Source organism: Andrographis paniculata, unplaced genomic scaffold (assembly GCF_009805555.1).
Source record: "Andrographis paniculata isolate CXL003 unplaced genomic scaffold, ASM980555v1 Contig5END, whole genome shotgun sequence".
Lineage (NCBI taxonomy): Eukaryota > Viridiplantae > Streptophyta > Magnoliopsida > Lamiales > Acanthaceae > Andrographis > Andrographis paniculata.
Window position 1 is genome coordinate 1,574,754 of NW_026137595.1, and position 16,288 is coordinate 1,591,041.

General features: G+C 36.8%; 3 protein-coding genes across 6 annotated transcripts; 2 read left to right on the top strand and 1 right to left on the bottom strand.

Moving 5' to 3' along the window:
- Positions 1-796: 796 nt before the first annotated feature.
- On the top strand, positions 797-9,654 carry LOC127258839 (pre-mRNA-processing factor 39-1-like). 2 transcript variants are annotated; one of them, XM_051285866.1, is made up of 15 exons: positions 797-960; positions 1,833-1,937; positions 2,013-2,300; positions 3,236-3,339; positions 3,663-3,892; positions 4,498-4,665; positions 5,101-5,443; positions 5,930-6,073; positions 6,731-6,883; positions 6,965-7,081; positions 7,503-7,583; positions 7,790-7,939; positions 8,415-8,708; positions 8,913-9,026; positions 9,282-9,654. In XM_051285866.1, the coding sequence occupies exons 2-15, from the start codon at positions 1,850-1,852 to the stop codon at positions 9,414-9,416; spliced, it is 2,409 nt and encodes an 802-aa protein (XP_051141823.1). In that variant the 5' UTR covers positions 797-960; positions 1,833-1,849; the 3' UTR covers positions 9,417-9,654. The 2 variants fall into 2 exon arrangements, with proteins under 2 accessions (XP_051141823.1, XP_051141822.1); XM_051285865.1 differs by having other exon boundaries at positions 1,833-2,300.
- Positions 9,655-10,653: 999 nt separating this feature from the next.
- Positions 10,654-15,953, top strand: LOC127259026 (uncharacterized). Of its 3 annotated transcripts, none has more exons than XM_051286153.1 (8): positions 10,654-10,684; positions 10,805-10,939; positions 11,123-12,215; positions 12,733-12,932; positions 13,325-13,424; positions 13,884-14,002; positions 14,086-14,151; positions 14,265-15,953. In XM_051286153.1, exons 2-8 carry the CDS (start codon positions 10,892-10,894, stop codon positions 14,328-14,330), a joined length of 1,692 nt encoding a protein of 563 aa, XP_051142110.1. In that variant the 5' UTR covers positions 10,654-10,684; positions 10,805-10,891; the 3' UTR covers positions 14,331-15,953. The 3 variants fall into 3 exon arrangements, with proteins under 3 accessions (XP_051142110.1, XP_051142113.1, XP_051142111.1); XM_051286156.1 differs by having other exon boundaries at positions 10,805-10,931; XM_051286154.1 differs by lacking the exon at positions 10,654-10,684 and having other exon boundaries at positions 10,795-10,939.
- Positions 14,580-16,101, bottom strand: LOC127259027 (uncharacterized). The gene is made up of 3 exons (XM_051286157.1): positions 15,169-16,101; positions 14,911-15,083; positions 14,580-14,824 (listed from the first exon to the last, which is right to left on the bottom strand). Exons 1-3 carry the CDS (start codon positions 15,877-15,879, stop codon positions 14,695-14,697), a joined length of 1,014 nt encoding a protein of 337 aa, XP_051142114.1. The 5' UTR covers positions 15,880-16,101; the 3' UTR covers positions 14,580-14,694.
- Between the last annotated feature and the right edge of the window lie 187 nt (positions 16,102-16,288).

Here is a 16,288-nt window from a genome sequence, read left to right on the forward strand (position 1 = left end):
TATATTAGTAAAATTAATTATAAATTAAAATTAAAATAATTAAAAATTATAATTATATTTTAAAAAAAAAGACAATTTATGTGAAATATATAGATATGAGAATAGTAGACAAATTAAGTGAGACAGATAAATAAAAAAATATGAATATTTTATGTGAAATAAAAATTATATATTTTTAATAATATTATTTACGAAAATTTTTATATTTCAAAAAAAATAAAATTGCATACATCTAACACAATGAACAAAACTAAGAGCAAAAATTATTTTAGATTTCATTCAATATAATAATTATCAATTTTGGTCGCATTTAAATAAAAATTTACTTAATATGATGATTGACTGAGACTGAATATGAACGTTTTGGATGAACACGGCCGTATTTGATGACTCATAAAGGTGAATGGACGCCCCAAACGACCAATATGCTGTGTTGATTGCCTTGCACTGAAAATGTCGCGTTCATACCCTGTTCTGTTTTAAACACGGCCGTAGTCATCTTGTCCAAGTTCATGACTTTGTTGTCAATACAATGATGTTCTGGATCATGTTTTCATATTTATTATTATTTTTATTTATTTTTAAAAATTATTTGATATATATTTATAATTTAACAAAAATATCATTTAAATGATTATAATATAAAAAATAATTAATTTTTATATTTTAAAAAATAATTATAAAAAAGTCGTGAATGCCACGAATAATGCGGCTTTTTGCAGAGTTTTGCCACCAGGGTCAGACATTGGGTTGCATGTGGAGACAGCCCATCAACGCAGCCCAAAAACGGCACAGCGCTTAGCTTACGATTGAAGCCCTAATTTCCCCTCTCTTGCTATCGACCCAAACCTGACCTGCGATTATCCCTTTTGATTCTGAGACTTTGGGGAAGACGGTAATCGCAGTTCGCCTCCGGAAACTTCGGCGTCGTCAACGTCGTCGCTCCTCTGTTTCTCGGGTGTGAGTATAGTTTTGCATTACGTGCCTCATCATGCATGATTCGCTGGCTTATGCGTGCTTTCTTTTGTTTTTGATTTTTGATATATATATATATATATATTTTTGCAATTTCGTGTTTGGAGTTACTCTAAATTGCGATGTATGTTATTGAGAATGCTTGTTCCCGAACTGAAGATTTTTTTATTTGTGTTGCAAGCAAATTTTTGAGGCAATTTAGGGTCTAGGGCTTTGTGCCATGAAACCCTAATTATGAAGCCTTGTCGAGGTCTACTGGTTTCCTAGATTCTTCTGGTTTAGTCTGGAACCCCGCTGGGCTTACTTTGGTTTACTCTGGCTAATTGGACATGTAATTGTGAATTTTTTACTTTTGGTTCGTAGTGTAATATAGCATTCAAGCTTCTTCTGTTAAAATTTTATTAACCCCAACTACTTTTTCAGCCGTATGGATATTGCTGATAGCACTCTGTACATTAATGAAACTCAACTTTACAGTAACGAGCTTCACCTTATACCGAATCTTGAAAGACTTGAATTCGCTGTGGCTATATTTATATATATATATATATAAATAACAGCTCTAATTTATTCTTTTAGGCATGTATGTGCTTGTAAAAGTAAACCCTTTTAAGGCAGGGATAACATATTTATATTCATATACATTGGTTTATCTTTTGTTGACTTATATTTAACTACCCTTTGAAATTGAAATCTGTTTGCTGAAAAGGTATTCATAGTGAAGTAAATATTAACAGGTAGCTTAATATGATTGTAAGTTGAATGTTATCTTTAAACCATGTAGCTTGATGAACAATTTATTGATCTCTTTGCTGGTAATTATGGGTTTTGTAACTGGTAGTCTCTTGGTTTTACAGGAGACAGTGACATCATCATGGCACATGCATCTGCTGTAGATTACAAGGACGTAAATGCCACTTCTGGTTCAGACATTGTTGCCTCCATTGGCCAAACTACTGAAGGTACAGCTGCTCTTGCTTCCGCAGCTGTGTTTAAAACAGCAGAGATGGTTTCTTCAGCTGCTAGTGTTGTTGCAGCTGATTCAGTGGCTGATACCGCAAATGTAGACACTGGATATGCGTATGATGCATCAGTAAATTCTTCCCAGCATGCTTCTTCCGCAATGGCTTATGATGCTAATGAAAATTCTACTATTTCCGGAAATGCCCCTCTTGATTCAATTCAAGTTGCTGGGTATGGTTCTGCACTGATTAGTAATGGTGTTAGAGAAACAGGGGATGAAGCATCAGGCAATATATCAGAAAATGGGCCTTCTCCAGCTGACGGCCCTGAATCTGTTTCTATGCACCAGCCCTTGGACTCTGGTATATATTTTGCCTTCTATATACTTGAAATGGATATTAACAGTCTCTGGTATATTGTTAGTGTTTTTTGTTTGTGGTTTCAAAACTGGTCTCATTCTATTTATCACTTTTTCCCCTCCTCAAAACCACCAAATTACAAATGAAATTCTGAATGTATTTGACCAAAAATAAATAATTGACACACTGTAACTAGAATTGTGCAATCATGTATTTTTCTCTAAAATACATCAGAATCCATTTTTTATTCAAAATATCACAACAAACACTTGTTTGAAATAGCATCACAAAATCTACTTCGATTTAATATTTTACTATCTCCAAACCCCAAAGCTCCCTCCAAACAAACAATTAGATTTTTTAGTGTAAATAAACCCCTTTAATTGTTCTATGGGTGCGCATGCCACTTTTTTCTGATCACTTCTGAAAAGGTTTCTACCAGATCAGGTATTGATGTCAACCAATAGAAGCCACAAATTTAGATGCACCTAATTACATGGTGGATTATGCATGGGAACCACTATTAATTTTGAACACCAATTTCTTTTAAATTTTATCTGAACAGATGTATGATATATCACTTTAGTGCTTTATGTGAATGAATTGATTTACAGACTCTTTTATTGAAGTTTGATATAGAAGTATAGAAGGATGGCTGTGATTGTCTATTATGATGTGTCGTTTCACTTTATTGTGCTTCATTGTTGGAATGCATGAGTATTTTGTTGATAATGAGTTTATAAAATTATGCAAGCACCACGAGTGTCACATCTAAAAATGGAAGTAATTGTTAATCAATGCAAAGTCAAAACATTATTGTCTCCCTGATAATTTGGCATGCATTTCAAGGCCTTTTACTTTCAAAAATATTTTCTCATTCATTACAGCAGCCAAAAAATTTTCTTAGGAATGCTGACTCATTAGAATATGATATACAGGACTTAGTGCAGAAGAAGAAAGATTGTGGAGCATAGTGACAGCTAATTCTCTGGACTTCACTGCATGGACATCATTGATTGAGGAAACAGAGAGAACATCGGAGGTATGATTGATGAATTTAAACTTGTTTGTCTTAGTCTTACACTTATTTGGTTTTGTTTGCCTTTGGTCCATGCTTGGAGCTTGAGTGTGCTAAATGTTCATGTTTTTTTGAATTGGTGCAACCTAGAACGCTTTAAGATAGCATTTTTTTTTTCGATAATTCTGTATATATCTATGTCGATCTCTCTTTATTCTTCATTTTTATGACTAACTGGGCTTGAATTATATATATTTTCAGAAACCAGAATATCTTTGTGGTTCTCTCTTTATTTTTCATTTGATGACTAACTGGGTTTGAATTATATATATCCCTTCCATTTTTAGGGTAACATTTTAAAAATCCGAAAAGTTTATGATACTTTTCTGGCCGAGTTCCCCCTGTGCTATGGCTACTGGAAGAAGTACGCTGATCACGAGGCACGGCTCAGTTCAGTGGACAAAGTTGCAGAGGTTTATGAAAAAGCCGTCCAAGGAGTTACCTACTCTGTTGACATGTGGTTGCATTACTGTGTTTTTGCTATTGGCACATATGGACTCCCTGATACCATCAGAAGGTAATTTCATTTGTTTTATGTTTACTTAATTTACCTTGTTTAGTAGGTGGTCCCCCATTCTATTATTTTTATCTTAAGATGGTGAAGGGTCTCTTATTGTTCTCTACCACTCCAGCCATCCACAAGAGTGGCTGCTGAAATTAAGGTATGATGGTATCTAGGGAATGCGCTCTAAATGAACAAGTGCTCTTTTTTGCCAACCCCTGCTTTATCAGCCCAACAGCAACTATAGTTAGTAGGGTGCTTTAACAAGGTTAACAACTCACAATCTCATCGTTGTTTAGGTTACGCTTTTCCTTAGAGCTTGTAATATAACTACATAAAATGTCACTGTATTCTAACCTAGTACATGGCATCCTTCAAAACGTCGTAGCTGCTCTGAAGATGTCACACAATAAGGCTAAGATAGCCTGTGCGACTGCTACCCTGATGAGCAGTGTATGGTTCATTTCAGGGAGATAATACTGTTTAATAACTCAATGTTCTTGATGTGCTCTTCATATGAACATTTCCTCTTCTATAGCAGTCCTTTATATGCTTTTGTGAACGACTTAATTGAACTTCATCCTGAATAGATGCAACAACTGTATATGATGATGTTTCAGGCTATTTGAGAGAGCATTGGCATATGTTGGCTCTGATTACTTATGTTTCCCAATTTGGGACAAATACATTGAGTATGAAATTTCCCAGCAAGATTGGCCTCGTGTTGCTACCATCTATACTCGAGTATTGGAAATTCCGAATCAGCAGCTGGACCGTTATTTTGAAGGGTAATTTTTATATTTAACCGTGCTTCTTTATATCCTCTGCTAGAATGGTTTTGTCTTAATTGTGCTATTACACTTTAATTTTATGTTTCACAAAGCAAAATTCCCATCCCTCACCTCATCCTTTTTGCATTTATTCCTTGACTGTGATTACTGGGAGTGCGCATTTTATGAATTTTAATTTACTATCCAATTAATGAGTTATTTGAGGATGTTGGAGATTGTGCAAAAGCCCCTTTTCTGATCCTGTTTGATTGCAGTTGCTTTCATTGTTCATGTTTTTACAGTACCGTGTATTGGTCAAGGGGAATGTGTTTGAACATTTATCCGCTTTAGCAGTGGATTTATGTTTTGGATATATGTGTTTGTGATTGACTTATAGTTCACTTCTTTATCCTACTTGTTAAAGTTGTATTAGTGTTGTGCATAATATTACAGATTCAAAGAATTAGTTGCTAGTCGTCCCCTGTCTGAGCTGCAAACAGCTGAGGAAGCTGCTGCTGCAAATTCTGAAGCTGCTAGTCATGAAAATGAGGGAGAGGCTACGGAACAGCCAACTAAGGCTGTAAGTGCAAGCTTAAAAGATGCGGAGGAGTTGGAGAAGTATATTGCTGTTAGGGAAGAGATATATAAGAAAGCCAAAGACTTCGATTCTAAGATAGTTGGTTTTGAAACTGCTATTAGGAGGCCCTACTTTCATGTGCGTCCCCTAAATGCCACAGAACTTGATAATTGGCATAACTATCTTGACTTCATTGAAGGTGGAGGCGACTTCAATAAGGTATCCAAGTTTGTTTGTTCTAGATATTTCTAACTTTATCTTTCCATGTAGCTTTAGTTGTACTTTTTATACACTGACTTACAGTTAAGTAATATCTGCCGCGTCATATGCTTTTTTGGCTAAACCATTGGAGAAGCATCTTTTAAAAAGGGATATTGAACTTGGACTAAAGCATGGGCCTTCCATTTGCTTTCCATAAGGCTAAGTACTTCAACCTCTCATTTGAGTCCAAAGTTCTGGGTTCATGGTGCTAGTACAACAATATATTTGTTTTAAAGTTCCAATGTTATGCATGCAGGTGTGTTGTTATCTTCCTAACCATCTATCTATCACTCAAGGAGGGTCCCTCCTTTCGTATTTGAGGGGCCTCCCTGTTCTGCCAGCGGAGTATACCTTGTGCATTTTCTCCTTAGTACCTTCTATTATTCTACATTCACAAAATCTTGTAATGGGATATGTTTATCAATATCTAATCTACATGTTCAGGTTGTTAAGCTGTATGAAAGATGTTTAATTGCGTGTGCAAATTATCCTGAGTACTGGATGCGGTATGTTTTATGCATGGAAGCTAGTGGCAGTATGGAACTTGCTGAAAATGCACTTGCTCGAGCCACTCAAGTTTTTGTGAAGGTATGGTTTTAGAAAGGTACATATGTGTATGTTTTGACTTGTGAATTTTGATTAATTCTTATTTCTTTGCGCTTTAATAATATATGTTTCTATAGCAATTTGAATTATGTGCTTGTTGCATGATAGAAATTATGAAGGTCCACCTTCACGCTATAGACTGATTGGCTCATGGCTCTGAAATTTAGAGTGCATTGCAGTTGATACAACTTAGGACTAGGAGAGCCTAGTTGGAGACAGAATATTGAAACTTGAAATTTGGTTTCGGTAATAAAAAAGATTGTAATATTAATGAATTCAAGTATTGGTAATTTGTTGGCCTAATTTGAACTTGATGTTGTAGCGTGCATTGGAAGAGGCCAAAGAATTTTTGTTGAAGTAGAAGTTATAATATAGGTGTAAAAAATTGCTCCAAGTACATGAAGAGGACATTGGTAGATAACTAGTTCCACTGAATATTGTAGAGATTGTAAATTCTTCAGTCATTACTGTTACTGGCTGAAGTTTTGATTGCCTTTCCACCGTCTCCTTGCCTGGAGATTGAAATTCTGTATATGCCTTTGATCCTATGACCAGTTATCTATATTCCTATATTGATTTGAGGTGGAGTTTACTTTGGTTTGAGGGAATTTTTCTGAAAATTGCCGATTATCATTACAGAGACAACCAGAGATTCATCTTTTTGCTGCCCGATTTAAAGAGCAACATGGTGATGCTTCTGGAGCTCAAGCGGCTTATCAACTTGTGCACACTGGAATTTCACCTGGACTTCTAGAAGCGATAATCAAGCATGCAAACATGGAACACCGACTTGTAGGAACATGAACATGCTGCTTCTATTTGAATTAGCTAGCTTATTATAAATTTGTGATTGGAGTTCAAATTTTCGTATAGGGAAACCTGGATAATGCCTGTTCCTTGTATGAGCAAGCTATCGCAATTGAGAAAGGAAAGGAGCAGTCACAGACTTTGCCATTGTTGTTTGCACAGTATTCACGCTTCATATACTTGGTATGCTTGATATTTCAAAGTTTTATTTGCTCTTTTCCTTAATATTAGATTCCAAGTAGCTATATGCAGTGATGATTACAATGCACAGTATTTTAGCACTATGTACTGCTCTTTTATGTATTGAGTTCTTGTGTTTGAAGAAGTTAGGTCTCACAGTTCTGCATACTGTTAAATTGAAAATAGAGTTTGATTAATGCATATAAATGCTTTTGATTTTAGGTGAATGCAGAGAGGTGTTGATCAACTCTCAAGTCTGTAGTGTCTCTTGTTGGTTTGACACTTTGAATCCCACCCTGGGGAGGCTTACTAATGCTCATTTTCCTTGGTCATATGTCATTAGTTGTCTTGTAATGAACAATGGAGTATTTTTCCTGTTGTTTGGTTTCTGACATACTCGATTTGTTTATGTTGTTATTTGAAGGTTTCTGGAAATGTTGATAAGGCGAGGCAGATTCTTGTTCAAGGTATAGAGAGTGCACAGTTGTCAAAACCCCTTTTAGAGGTATTTTCACACTTCTTTTCTTTTGGATTCCCTATGATACTTGCAATCTTTTTCTTTGTTTCATTTCCTTTGAAAGTTAAATTGATAGAAGGCACTGTGTAAAGAGAATCTCTAAATACATTGTATAAGAGAAAATTGTTTTTCATTGTTTCTTTGTAGTATTTGTATTTGTGATTCATTATTCTGTCGGCTTTGATATATGGCAGGCGATGATCCATCTAGAGTCAATTCAGCCACTTCCAAAGCAAATAGAACATTTAGATTCCTTGATAGAAAAATTCATTGTCCCCAATTCAGAAAACCCCAATGTTACAATTGTTGATGAAAGAGAGGAGATATCAAGCATTTTCTTGGAGGTAATGCTAATACTTATTGCTGCTGCATGTAATTACAAGTCTCCGTCTATGTGTAGTATACCTCGTGTTTTACTCTTTTTGTGATGTCTCTTAATCCATGTTTCAAATCGGCTGCATCTTGTACTCCCTTTATCATCCAAATTTATTTTCACTTTCATTTTTTTTTTTGGTTGTCATCTAAATTTATTCTTATTTTTTTTAGTAAAAAAATACAATATTTCTACTTTTTCTTTACCTTAAAAAGGAAATATTTCTATTTTTACCTACTTTTCCTAAAACGCGTCCCCGGTCAAATGGGCATACATTTTGACAACGGAGGGAATAAGTGTTTAGGTGCTGTTGTCACCTTTTGGAGTGTATAGACAATGATAGCTCTTCACTTATTGTTGAGGGCATGATGTATTTTTTGAGTATTTTTTTTGTTGTAGAATGAGTAAATCTTATGGGCTTGCTGTTTGTTGAATGGATTTTACAGTTCTTGGATCTCTTTGGAGATGCACAGTCTATAAAGAAGGCTGATGATCGGCATGCAAAATTGTTCTTGCGCCGCAAAAGCTTAGGAGAATCTAGAAAGCGTAGTGCAGAGGATTACCTAGCTTCTGACAACGCAAAACAGGCGAAGTCACTCAATTCAACCACTAACCCTGCAGTGGGTGCGTATACCAGCACGCCAAACCAGTGGCCAGCAGGTTACGGCGTCCAGCCCCAAGCTTGGCCTCAAGCCTCACAACCTCAGGCACAACAGTGGACCTCTGGCTATGCTCAACAGGTTCTTTTTCTTCCCAATTAAACATACCATTGAAATTATTTGTCGGCCTGAACTATTTATTGTTAAGATGCCGTTATATTTCCCAGCAAATTAATTCTGCAGATTCTCCTTCAATCCACATTGTTGTTTTTAATATACTCAGCCCATAAATAGCATAATTGTCTTTAACACACGCCATTCTGGTTTATTGTTATTTCTTTCTAGGCTGCATATGGAGCTTATAATTATGGTATGGGCTACGCGCAACCACAGGCACCCACAACTGCTCCCCAAAGCGCTGCCGCATACGGAGCCTACCCTTCAACTTATCCGACACAGGTAGCAGCTACCCCCAATCTTTTGTTTAGTTACTTACGGAAAGTGTTTCGAAAATACTAAAAGGTCAAACCGATGTTTTGAGTAAAAAATAAATATTTTATCTATATTTTAAATTACAAATAGGTGATGGATAAGGAGTTCTTTATAAATAGTGTTAAAACAAAGTTGAAGATATGATTAAACAGAGCCTCTCATCATTCTTTATGCAAGCAATATACATTCTTGATTAGTTCTTTGCTCATTTCGGCAATGCAGCAAGCGTATCCGCAGCAGGGATATGCGCAACCAGCAGCAGGTGCCGCTGCCGCCCCAACTCTTACTCCAGCCCAACAACCTGCTGCAGCGGCTGCGCCTCCCGCTACGTACTACCCTAATTATTATAATAATTAATTCCAAAGCAAGCAGTATTGGTGATGTGTGTGTACTTTGGTGTAACTTAGCTGTAAGAGGGAGGGAGAGAGAGAGAGTGATGTATAGACCAATACCATGAGCTGTGTTTTTTACATGTGCATGGATATGTGGTTTAAGTTGTCATCCCAATTTTAGTTATGTTGCCTTTAGTTTTTAGTGAGGATAGATTTATTTTATTTGCAGAACTTCTATTTCACGTAGTATTCTCTTGTTTTTTTATTTCTTGTTTAGGGTTATCTGATTTATGTCCAATTCTTGATTAAGCTTTTTTTTTTTCTTTAATTAAAGTTGATATACGGCAGGTAAGTGAAAATTAGCACCTTGTTAATTTTGAGATATATGTTTTTTACGTTATATGTAATTTATGGGTGTGCTTGGTTATGATTTTAAATTAATTCTCTCATTATTTTCGTTTTCAATAAAAATATAGTCCAGCTAATATAAATTTACCTTCAAATTCAAAGTAATACTCTTTCCGTCCTTTGTTAGTATTTTTGTCCAAAGAAATAAATATTTTTGATATTTTGGTATTTATATATAAAATTGCTTTACTAAAAGAATATTTTTATTTTAACAGAAAAGAAATATTTTTAATTTTAAAATATTGTAATATATGTTAACGGAGGAATTATTTTATAGTCCGCTAACAATATACTCATTTGTCTTTTTTGCATTATATATATTTATTTTGTTCTACATATAAATATACTATTAATATTCAAAATTTAACAAAAATAGCCACTGCGGGTTCGGAGGTCATAAAAAAAAAAAAAAAAAAAAAAAAAAAAATTAACAAAATCAAAGTATAAAAAATGAGTACTTACTTTGAGTGACTGAAAGAGAGAATATTGCATGGAATGATAGGCGGCAGTGATCTTGTTGGATTCAAGTTTGAAAATACATAACGACCAAAGTGAGTGTCCAAGTCGAAGTTCAAAAGTTCGTCTTCCGTCGTTCACATGCACGTTCCTTACGCTTCCAAGACTTTGAATCTCCTCTCTGAAGCATTCCGATTTTGTTCCTCTTGGATGTTCGAACAAGAATTCGCTGGTCCTGGTTGCGTACTTCTGGTTTTGATCTTTTATTCCAACGAAGAACCTATGAGGACGAAGGCGGCAAGAGACTGAATCAATTCCCGCCATTTTTGAATTGTTTCTTTCTTGGATATTGTCAAACCCTAGCCTAGCCCTCTGGGTTTGATTTCTCTCTAATGTCTCTGATTTACAGTGATCTGACTCGATCCACAGGTCATTTGGTGGGGGTCTCATTTTGCATCTTGATCATCTCTGTTTCTTTTGTATTCTGGAAAAACAGGTCAAGGTCTTTTTACCGGTGTTGAAATGCGATTGTTTTTCCTCTTTGTTTAGGTTGGATTGCGTTTCGTTATTCGTTATTATGAGTTGCTTCGGTCCCAATCGGACCATGTGTTCGAGTTGTACAATCAGACCAGCTCCATGATCCGTGTCGATGGAGGAGTGTTTTCTATGGCAAACGGTAAAGAGGTAGTGACATATTTCTTCATTTCATGATTGACGGAATTAATGATGTTATTATTAGCATATATATATATATATCTTACAAGAACATACTTGCTGATCAAATGATCAATACTGATGTTGAATGTGTGGATTCTAAATATCATGTGATATAAATGTTAGATGTTTAGTTGCTTTGTTTTTTCTCAGAATATCCGTCGACTACTCTCGTCGGTGAATTCCCCTGATGTAGTTGAAATCAAGACAATAGACACTCTTGCCTCAATAGAGGGAGGGGTTCTTGTGACTTTCTCTGGTGTCATAAAAGCTTTCGATAGATCAAGGCCGTTTAGGCAAATCTTTATCATCTCTCCATATGGGATGGGAGAGGACGACTATCTCCTAGAAAACGACGTGTTCTTATATCTTGATAGTGAGATGCTTGAACTTTCTCAGCCAGCAGAGCAACATAACTTTGTTCTTCAGCCTTCTACATCGCGCCATCATTCACCAATTATATTTGGCCAGCGGGTTAATCCCCAGTCTCTTGCTTGGCACCATCCTTTACCAGGTATCATTGGCCATGGGTTGGATACTCAACCTTCTACGTCACAAAGTGGTTCACCAGGTATAATTAGCCAGGGGGTTGATGCTCAGCCTTCTACCCCGCACCATGATTCACCAGATGTAATTGGACAGGGGGTTCAGCCTTCTACTTTGATCCATGGTTCATCAAGTATAATTAACCAGACTGTCGGTTCTCAGCCTTCTACTCCACACCATGATTCACCAGATGTAATTGGACAGGGGGTTGATTTTCAGACTTTTACTTTGATCCATGGTTCATCAAGTATAATTGACCAGACTGTTGGTTCTCAGCCTTCTACTTTTTCCCATGGTTCATCGGGTGTAATATCCCAGGGGGTTGATTTTGAGCCTTCTACTTTGCCACCAGATATAACTGACCAGAGGGTTGATTTTTTGCCTTCTACATTTTCCCATGGTTCATCAAGTATAATTGACGGGACGATTGATTCTCAGCTTTCTACTTTGCCTCATGGTTCACCAAGTGTAATGGGCCAGGGGGTTGATTTTCAGCTATCTACTTTGCCCCATGGTTCACCGGTTATAATTGGGCAGAGGGTTTATTCTCAGCCTTCTACTTCGCCTCGCTGTTCACTAGATATAGTTCTCCAGAGGGTTGACTCTCAGCCTTCTACATCATCTTGTCATTCACCAAGTATCATCGACCAGAGGGTTGATTCTCCATTTTCTACTTTGCGCCGTCCTTTTGAGGCACCAGGTATAGTTTGCTGGTTTGGTGAATTTTTGAATGCTCAATATACTATCATTGTTTCTATAAGCACTTTGGTGTTAGCATTATCCTATGGAATGGTTAACATTTGGTTTCGATATGCTGTTAAAAGATTTATGTTCTTGTCATTGAATAAATCTGCTTCAAAGCAAAATCACAACTTTTCCAACCTTTCTATGGGGACACTAGGAGCACAAGATTTTACAATTTCAGGTTGTCAATTTCCTCAGCCGAAATTAATGTAGAATCATGTAATTGTTTATGGTGGTTGCCTCGCATTCATTTAAATATTTTGGCCTAACTATGATATTTATGTCATTCTTTATTGAAAACTCGAGATTTCTGGTGATAATTGGTTTATTGTGCTGCTAATAGTTTTTCCGGTCTTGAAGTAAGTGGTTTTGGCTAAGATATTGTAACATCTTGTTACACGAATGCTTCAGTCTTCGAATTATATATATATATATATCTCAACTCAGCCTGAAATTGATCTATTTTGCAACAGATACCGACTCTCAGGAGTATCACCCGGAGGTGCCTGAGCTCCACCCTCCATCAGATGAGTTCCAAGAGCCAATTGATAATAAAAATTTACATGACTATCTCTTCATGGATGCATTGGAAAAACTCGAAAAGGCACAGTTACATGACTATCTTCCCAAAGATAGATTGGAAGAACCCGGAACGCCGACTTATGCTTCTGTAGTAAGCATCATATACTCATAGAGCTGATATCATGGTTGTGTCCTATCATGAATTTTTGTCAAAGTGGAAAGCAATTTGGCTGAATATATGCACAATGTGTGATTATTGTTGATTATAGCTTAACAATATCTTGGTGAAGATTAAGGGAATGTAAGAAGAAGAAATTGGAAGTTCTAATTTTCTTTGCAGCTAGCTTACATAGTATAATCAGATCTGTCTGTGGTTGTTTTTTTTTTTAAACGTTTTGCAGCTGAACATTACAACTTTGATTTTAGAATCATCTTGCTTCTTCCTCTTGGTTTTCTTTCAAGATTGCTGTTATAAACTGTTTTCCTTGCTAATTGTATTTTCTGATTTAATGCTTCTAATTCTCCTACTTTGGAAATTTAAAGTTGCGGCATGGAGCAAAATCCACAAGTGCACTGCAATACGCAGCCCCCAGTCGGCCACAGTCCCGAGTTGTCTCCAAGCAAGAAACATGGCCGCCTAAAGGTATTAATTTAACTGTGTTTTTGAAAAATAGTGTGTTTTGCAGCTGCTGTGTTCCAACTGTTGGCTGAAATTTATGTAAAATGGATATCATTTCGTGATATATATATAAGTTTCATATGGCCGCCTAAAGGTATTAATTTAACTGTGTTAAGGAAAAATAGTGTATTTTGAAGCTACTGTATTCTAACTGTTGGCTGAAGTTCATGTAAAATGGATATCATTTTATATATATATATAAGTTTCATATAGCCGCCTAAAGGTATTAATTTAACTGTTTTTTGGAAAAATAGTGTGTTTTGCAGCTGGAGTATTCCAGCTGTTGGCTGAAATTTATGTAAAATGGATATCATTTCGTAATATATATATATATATACAAGTTTCATATGTCATGAGGAGTAAAATTTCCATTGATTTTTGTTTTGTTTCTTCCATCACCATGGTTCTATGTTGTTTTCTCAGAAGTAAAGGCTGTCTGTCTGAAAAACTTGCCTCATACAGCCACGTTCGCTAAAATTTATCAAACATTTAAGAAGTTTGGGAAGATCAAGGCTGATGGAGTCGTCTATAGGAACCAGCCGGTCAGCTCCTTTCCAACTATGTTCATTCAATGCTGTATTTTGTTTGTGGTTGATGAGTTTCTGAATTTGTATGTCTTAAACAGGAATCTGGAAGTTGCTATGCGTTTGTTGAGTATGAAGATCGTCAGAGTGCTTGGAATGCAATCCAGGTCTGATCATCAAAAGACTATTTCGCTTTCATATATGCATCGATCAAAATCTACCATTTATTGTCCATTTTCTTATCGATTTAATGAATGTCTCTCTGCTCTGCTCCGTTTAGGCGTATTCGGTTAAATTAGATGGACAAGACGTTTTCATACATGAGAGAAGAGAAAGATATTGGTAGAAGTACGTACACTATACAAAATATTTCGATATTAGATGGTTCTAACCACATTTTACAATTATTTTGTTGGTGCAGAGAAGTCTGATAGTGGGGCAAGAGAAGCTTTTCTTGGTTGCATTTTTACCAAACAATCGAAGAGGTTCGGACACCATTCCCATGACAAAATATTGCTGTAATTCGACGACAAACATGAACCTAATGTGGCTACAAACATAGCATTGCTATTCGAAAATATGAAAGAATATATGCTGTGTTGATAAATGCATATCCAATCTTCACAATTTATTCACTCACCTTTAAAATCTTTCAGTTCCTTTTTATTTTCTTCATTGATTGATTAATCATCTAAACATTCATTTTACTCTTAGGCAGATGCCGAGGCGACGAAGCCCTGGTGCAACACCGGCTGCAAGTCCCGGGTAATTCCATCATCTTCTTCCTCCTCGTCTTCCTCTGCATCCCATAAGAAGCTAGCATAGGCTGCGTGTACATGGCTGCACATAATAGACATGATGTAATTACAAGAAGATCAATATATCATTTACTTGTGTCCATTACAAATGGTTTTTGTTTCTCTAACCTGTCGTCTGATGATGCCTGAATTGCTCTTTCGAAATAATCGGCTGCTCTTTTGTTGTCATGGTGAAGCTCCCATATTAACTTGGCATATTTGGACAGGATTTCTCCATCTTTTGGATCTGCTAAGATTGCCCTTGAATAATACTCTTCTGCTGTTTGTAGATCTCCCTTTTCCTGCTCACAGATTAGAAATTAGAACACCATTGTTACAATGATTTTGGAAATTGGTTAGAACAGTGCAAGAAAATGATTGACTTGCCTGATGCAAGAATTGGGCATAGTTTCTAAGGACCATAGGGTTCCCTGGATCTCCCTCTAACATCTTCTTGTAGTGTTCTTCCATTGTTGGCCGGCCGCCATTGCCGCCGCCGCCGCCCTCGGCAACCACCGGAGGCCTGTAACTTCCGCCGCCGCCGCTGTTGCCGCCAATGTCGGCGGTTAAGCTCAGCCCGGACACACCTAGCCCTGTTGCAAGGTACATCCTCCCCTCTTCCATAACTATGTTCGATGATTTAGCGAGAAACCCTTCCAATTCGAATTCTTGATGTTCTTGTTCTTCTTCTGGTTCGTCGTCACTGTCGGAATTAGTTCCCAGGTGAGTCGAGAAGGATGGAATAGCCTCCAAGCTTCGAAAATTGGTCTTTCTTGCAGGCTTTTTGGACAGGCTGAACTCATCGGCGCCGGCGCCGGCGACCAAATCCCCCAAATTACCCTCCGACTGCGCCCGCCGGAAGCGACCGCCGTCGACCCCTTTGGCCTCGCCGACAGAAGGGGAATATTGAAACAGTGGCTTCCCGTGAGATCCTCCATTGTTATTATTATTGAGACATGAAATCTTCGATCCTGAGGTGTGTCTGTGTGTGCAGCCATGGAGTTCCGACAGGTGCTGGTGGCTATTGCTGCTCGGACTGTCGGAGAATGACGCAAGAAGAGACCCGAGAATCGGCGTCGACGAGCTTCTCAACATCATATTTGTTTTCCGGTGAACTTCTTCTTCCCCAATGAAATCAATTGAGATCTGAATTGAAGAAAAAAAAAACTAAACTTGGCTGCTACAATGGCGTATAATATATATATATGTGTGTGTATATATATAGGAGTTGGGGTTTCTGAGAAGGAAGAAGAGGAGAATTGCAAGAAGAAGTATTCCAGACAGAGTGAACAGCCAAACAAACAGGTCAGGTAAGTAATCGACACACAATTATGTGGTAGAGAATATCTCATGGCAGCTGTTTTATTACATGATAATTATAATAATTGGTTGCCATCTTGGAAGGTTCGTAATAATTAATGATTGGGATATTAATAAAAGGGATGGGCTTTTTAATTTTAGAAATACATTTATTATTATTTCCCAATAAATTCATTGACATACAAAT

Bases quoted from the DNA above. Each gene is read 5' to 3' on its own strand.
- LOC127258839 (XM_051285865.1), top strand. From the start codon at position 1,850: ATGGCACATGCATCTGCTGTAGATTACAAGGACGTAAATGCCACTTCT. The intron at 3,893-4,497 runs GTAATTTCATTT...ATGATGTTTCAG, and splicing joins CTCCCTGATACCATCAGAAG to GCTATTTGAGAGAGCATTGG. The intron at 7,082-7,502 runs GTATGCTTGATA...TGTTATTTGAAG, and splicing joins ATTCACGCTTCATATACTTG to GTTTCTGGAAATGTTGATAA.
- LOC127259026 (XM_051286153.1), top strand. From the start codon at position 10,892: ATGATCCGTGTCGATGGAGGAGTGTTTTCTATGGCAAACGGTAAAGAG. The intron at 12,216-12,732 runs GTATAGTTTGCT...ATTTTGCAACAG, and splicing joins CCGTCCTTTTGAGGCACCAG to ATACCGACTCTCAGGAGTAT. The intron at 14,152-14,264 runs GTCTGATCATCA...TGCTCCGTTTAG, and splicing joins GTGCTTGGAATGCAATCCAG to GCGTATTCGGTTAAATTAGA.
- LOC127259027 (XM_051286157.1), bottom strand. From the start codon at position 15,879: ATGATGTTGAGAAGCTCGTCGACGCCGATTCTCGGGTCTCTTCTTGCG. The intron at 15,084-15,168 runs GCAAGTCAATCA...ATCTGTGAGCAG, and splicing joins ATGCCCAATTCTTGCATCAG to GAAAAGGGAGATCTACAAAC. The intron at 14,825-14,910 runs GTTAGAGAAACA...TATTATGTGCAG, and splicing joins CAGGCATCATCAGACGACAG to CCATGTACACGCAGCCTATG.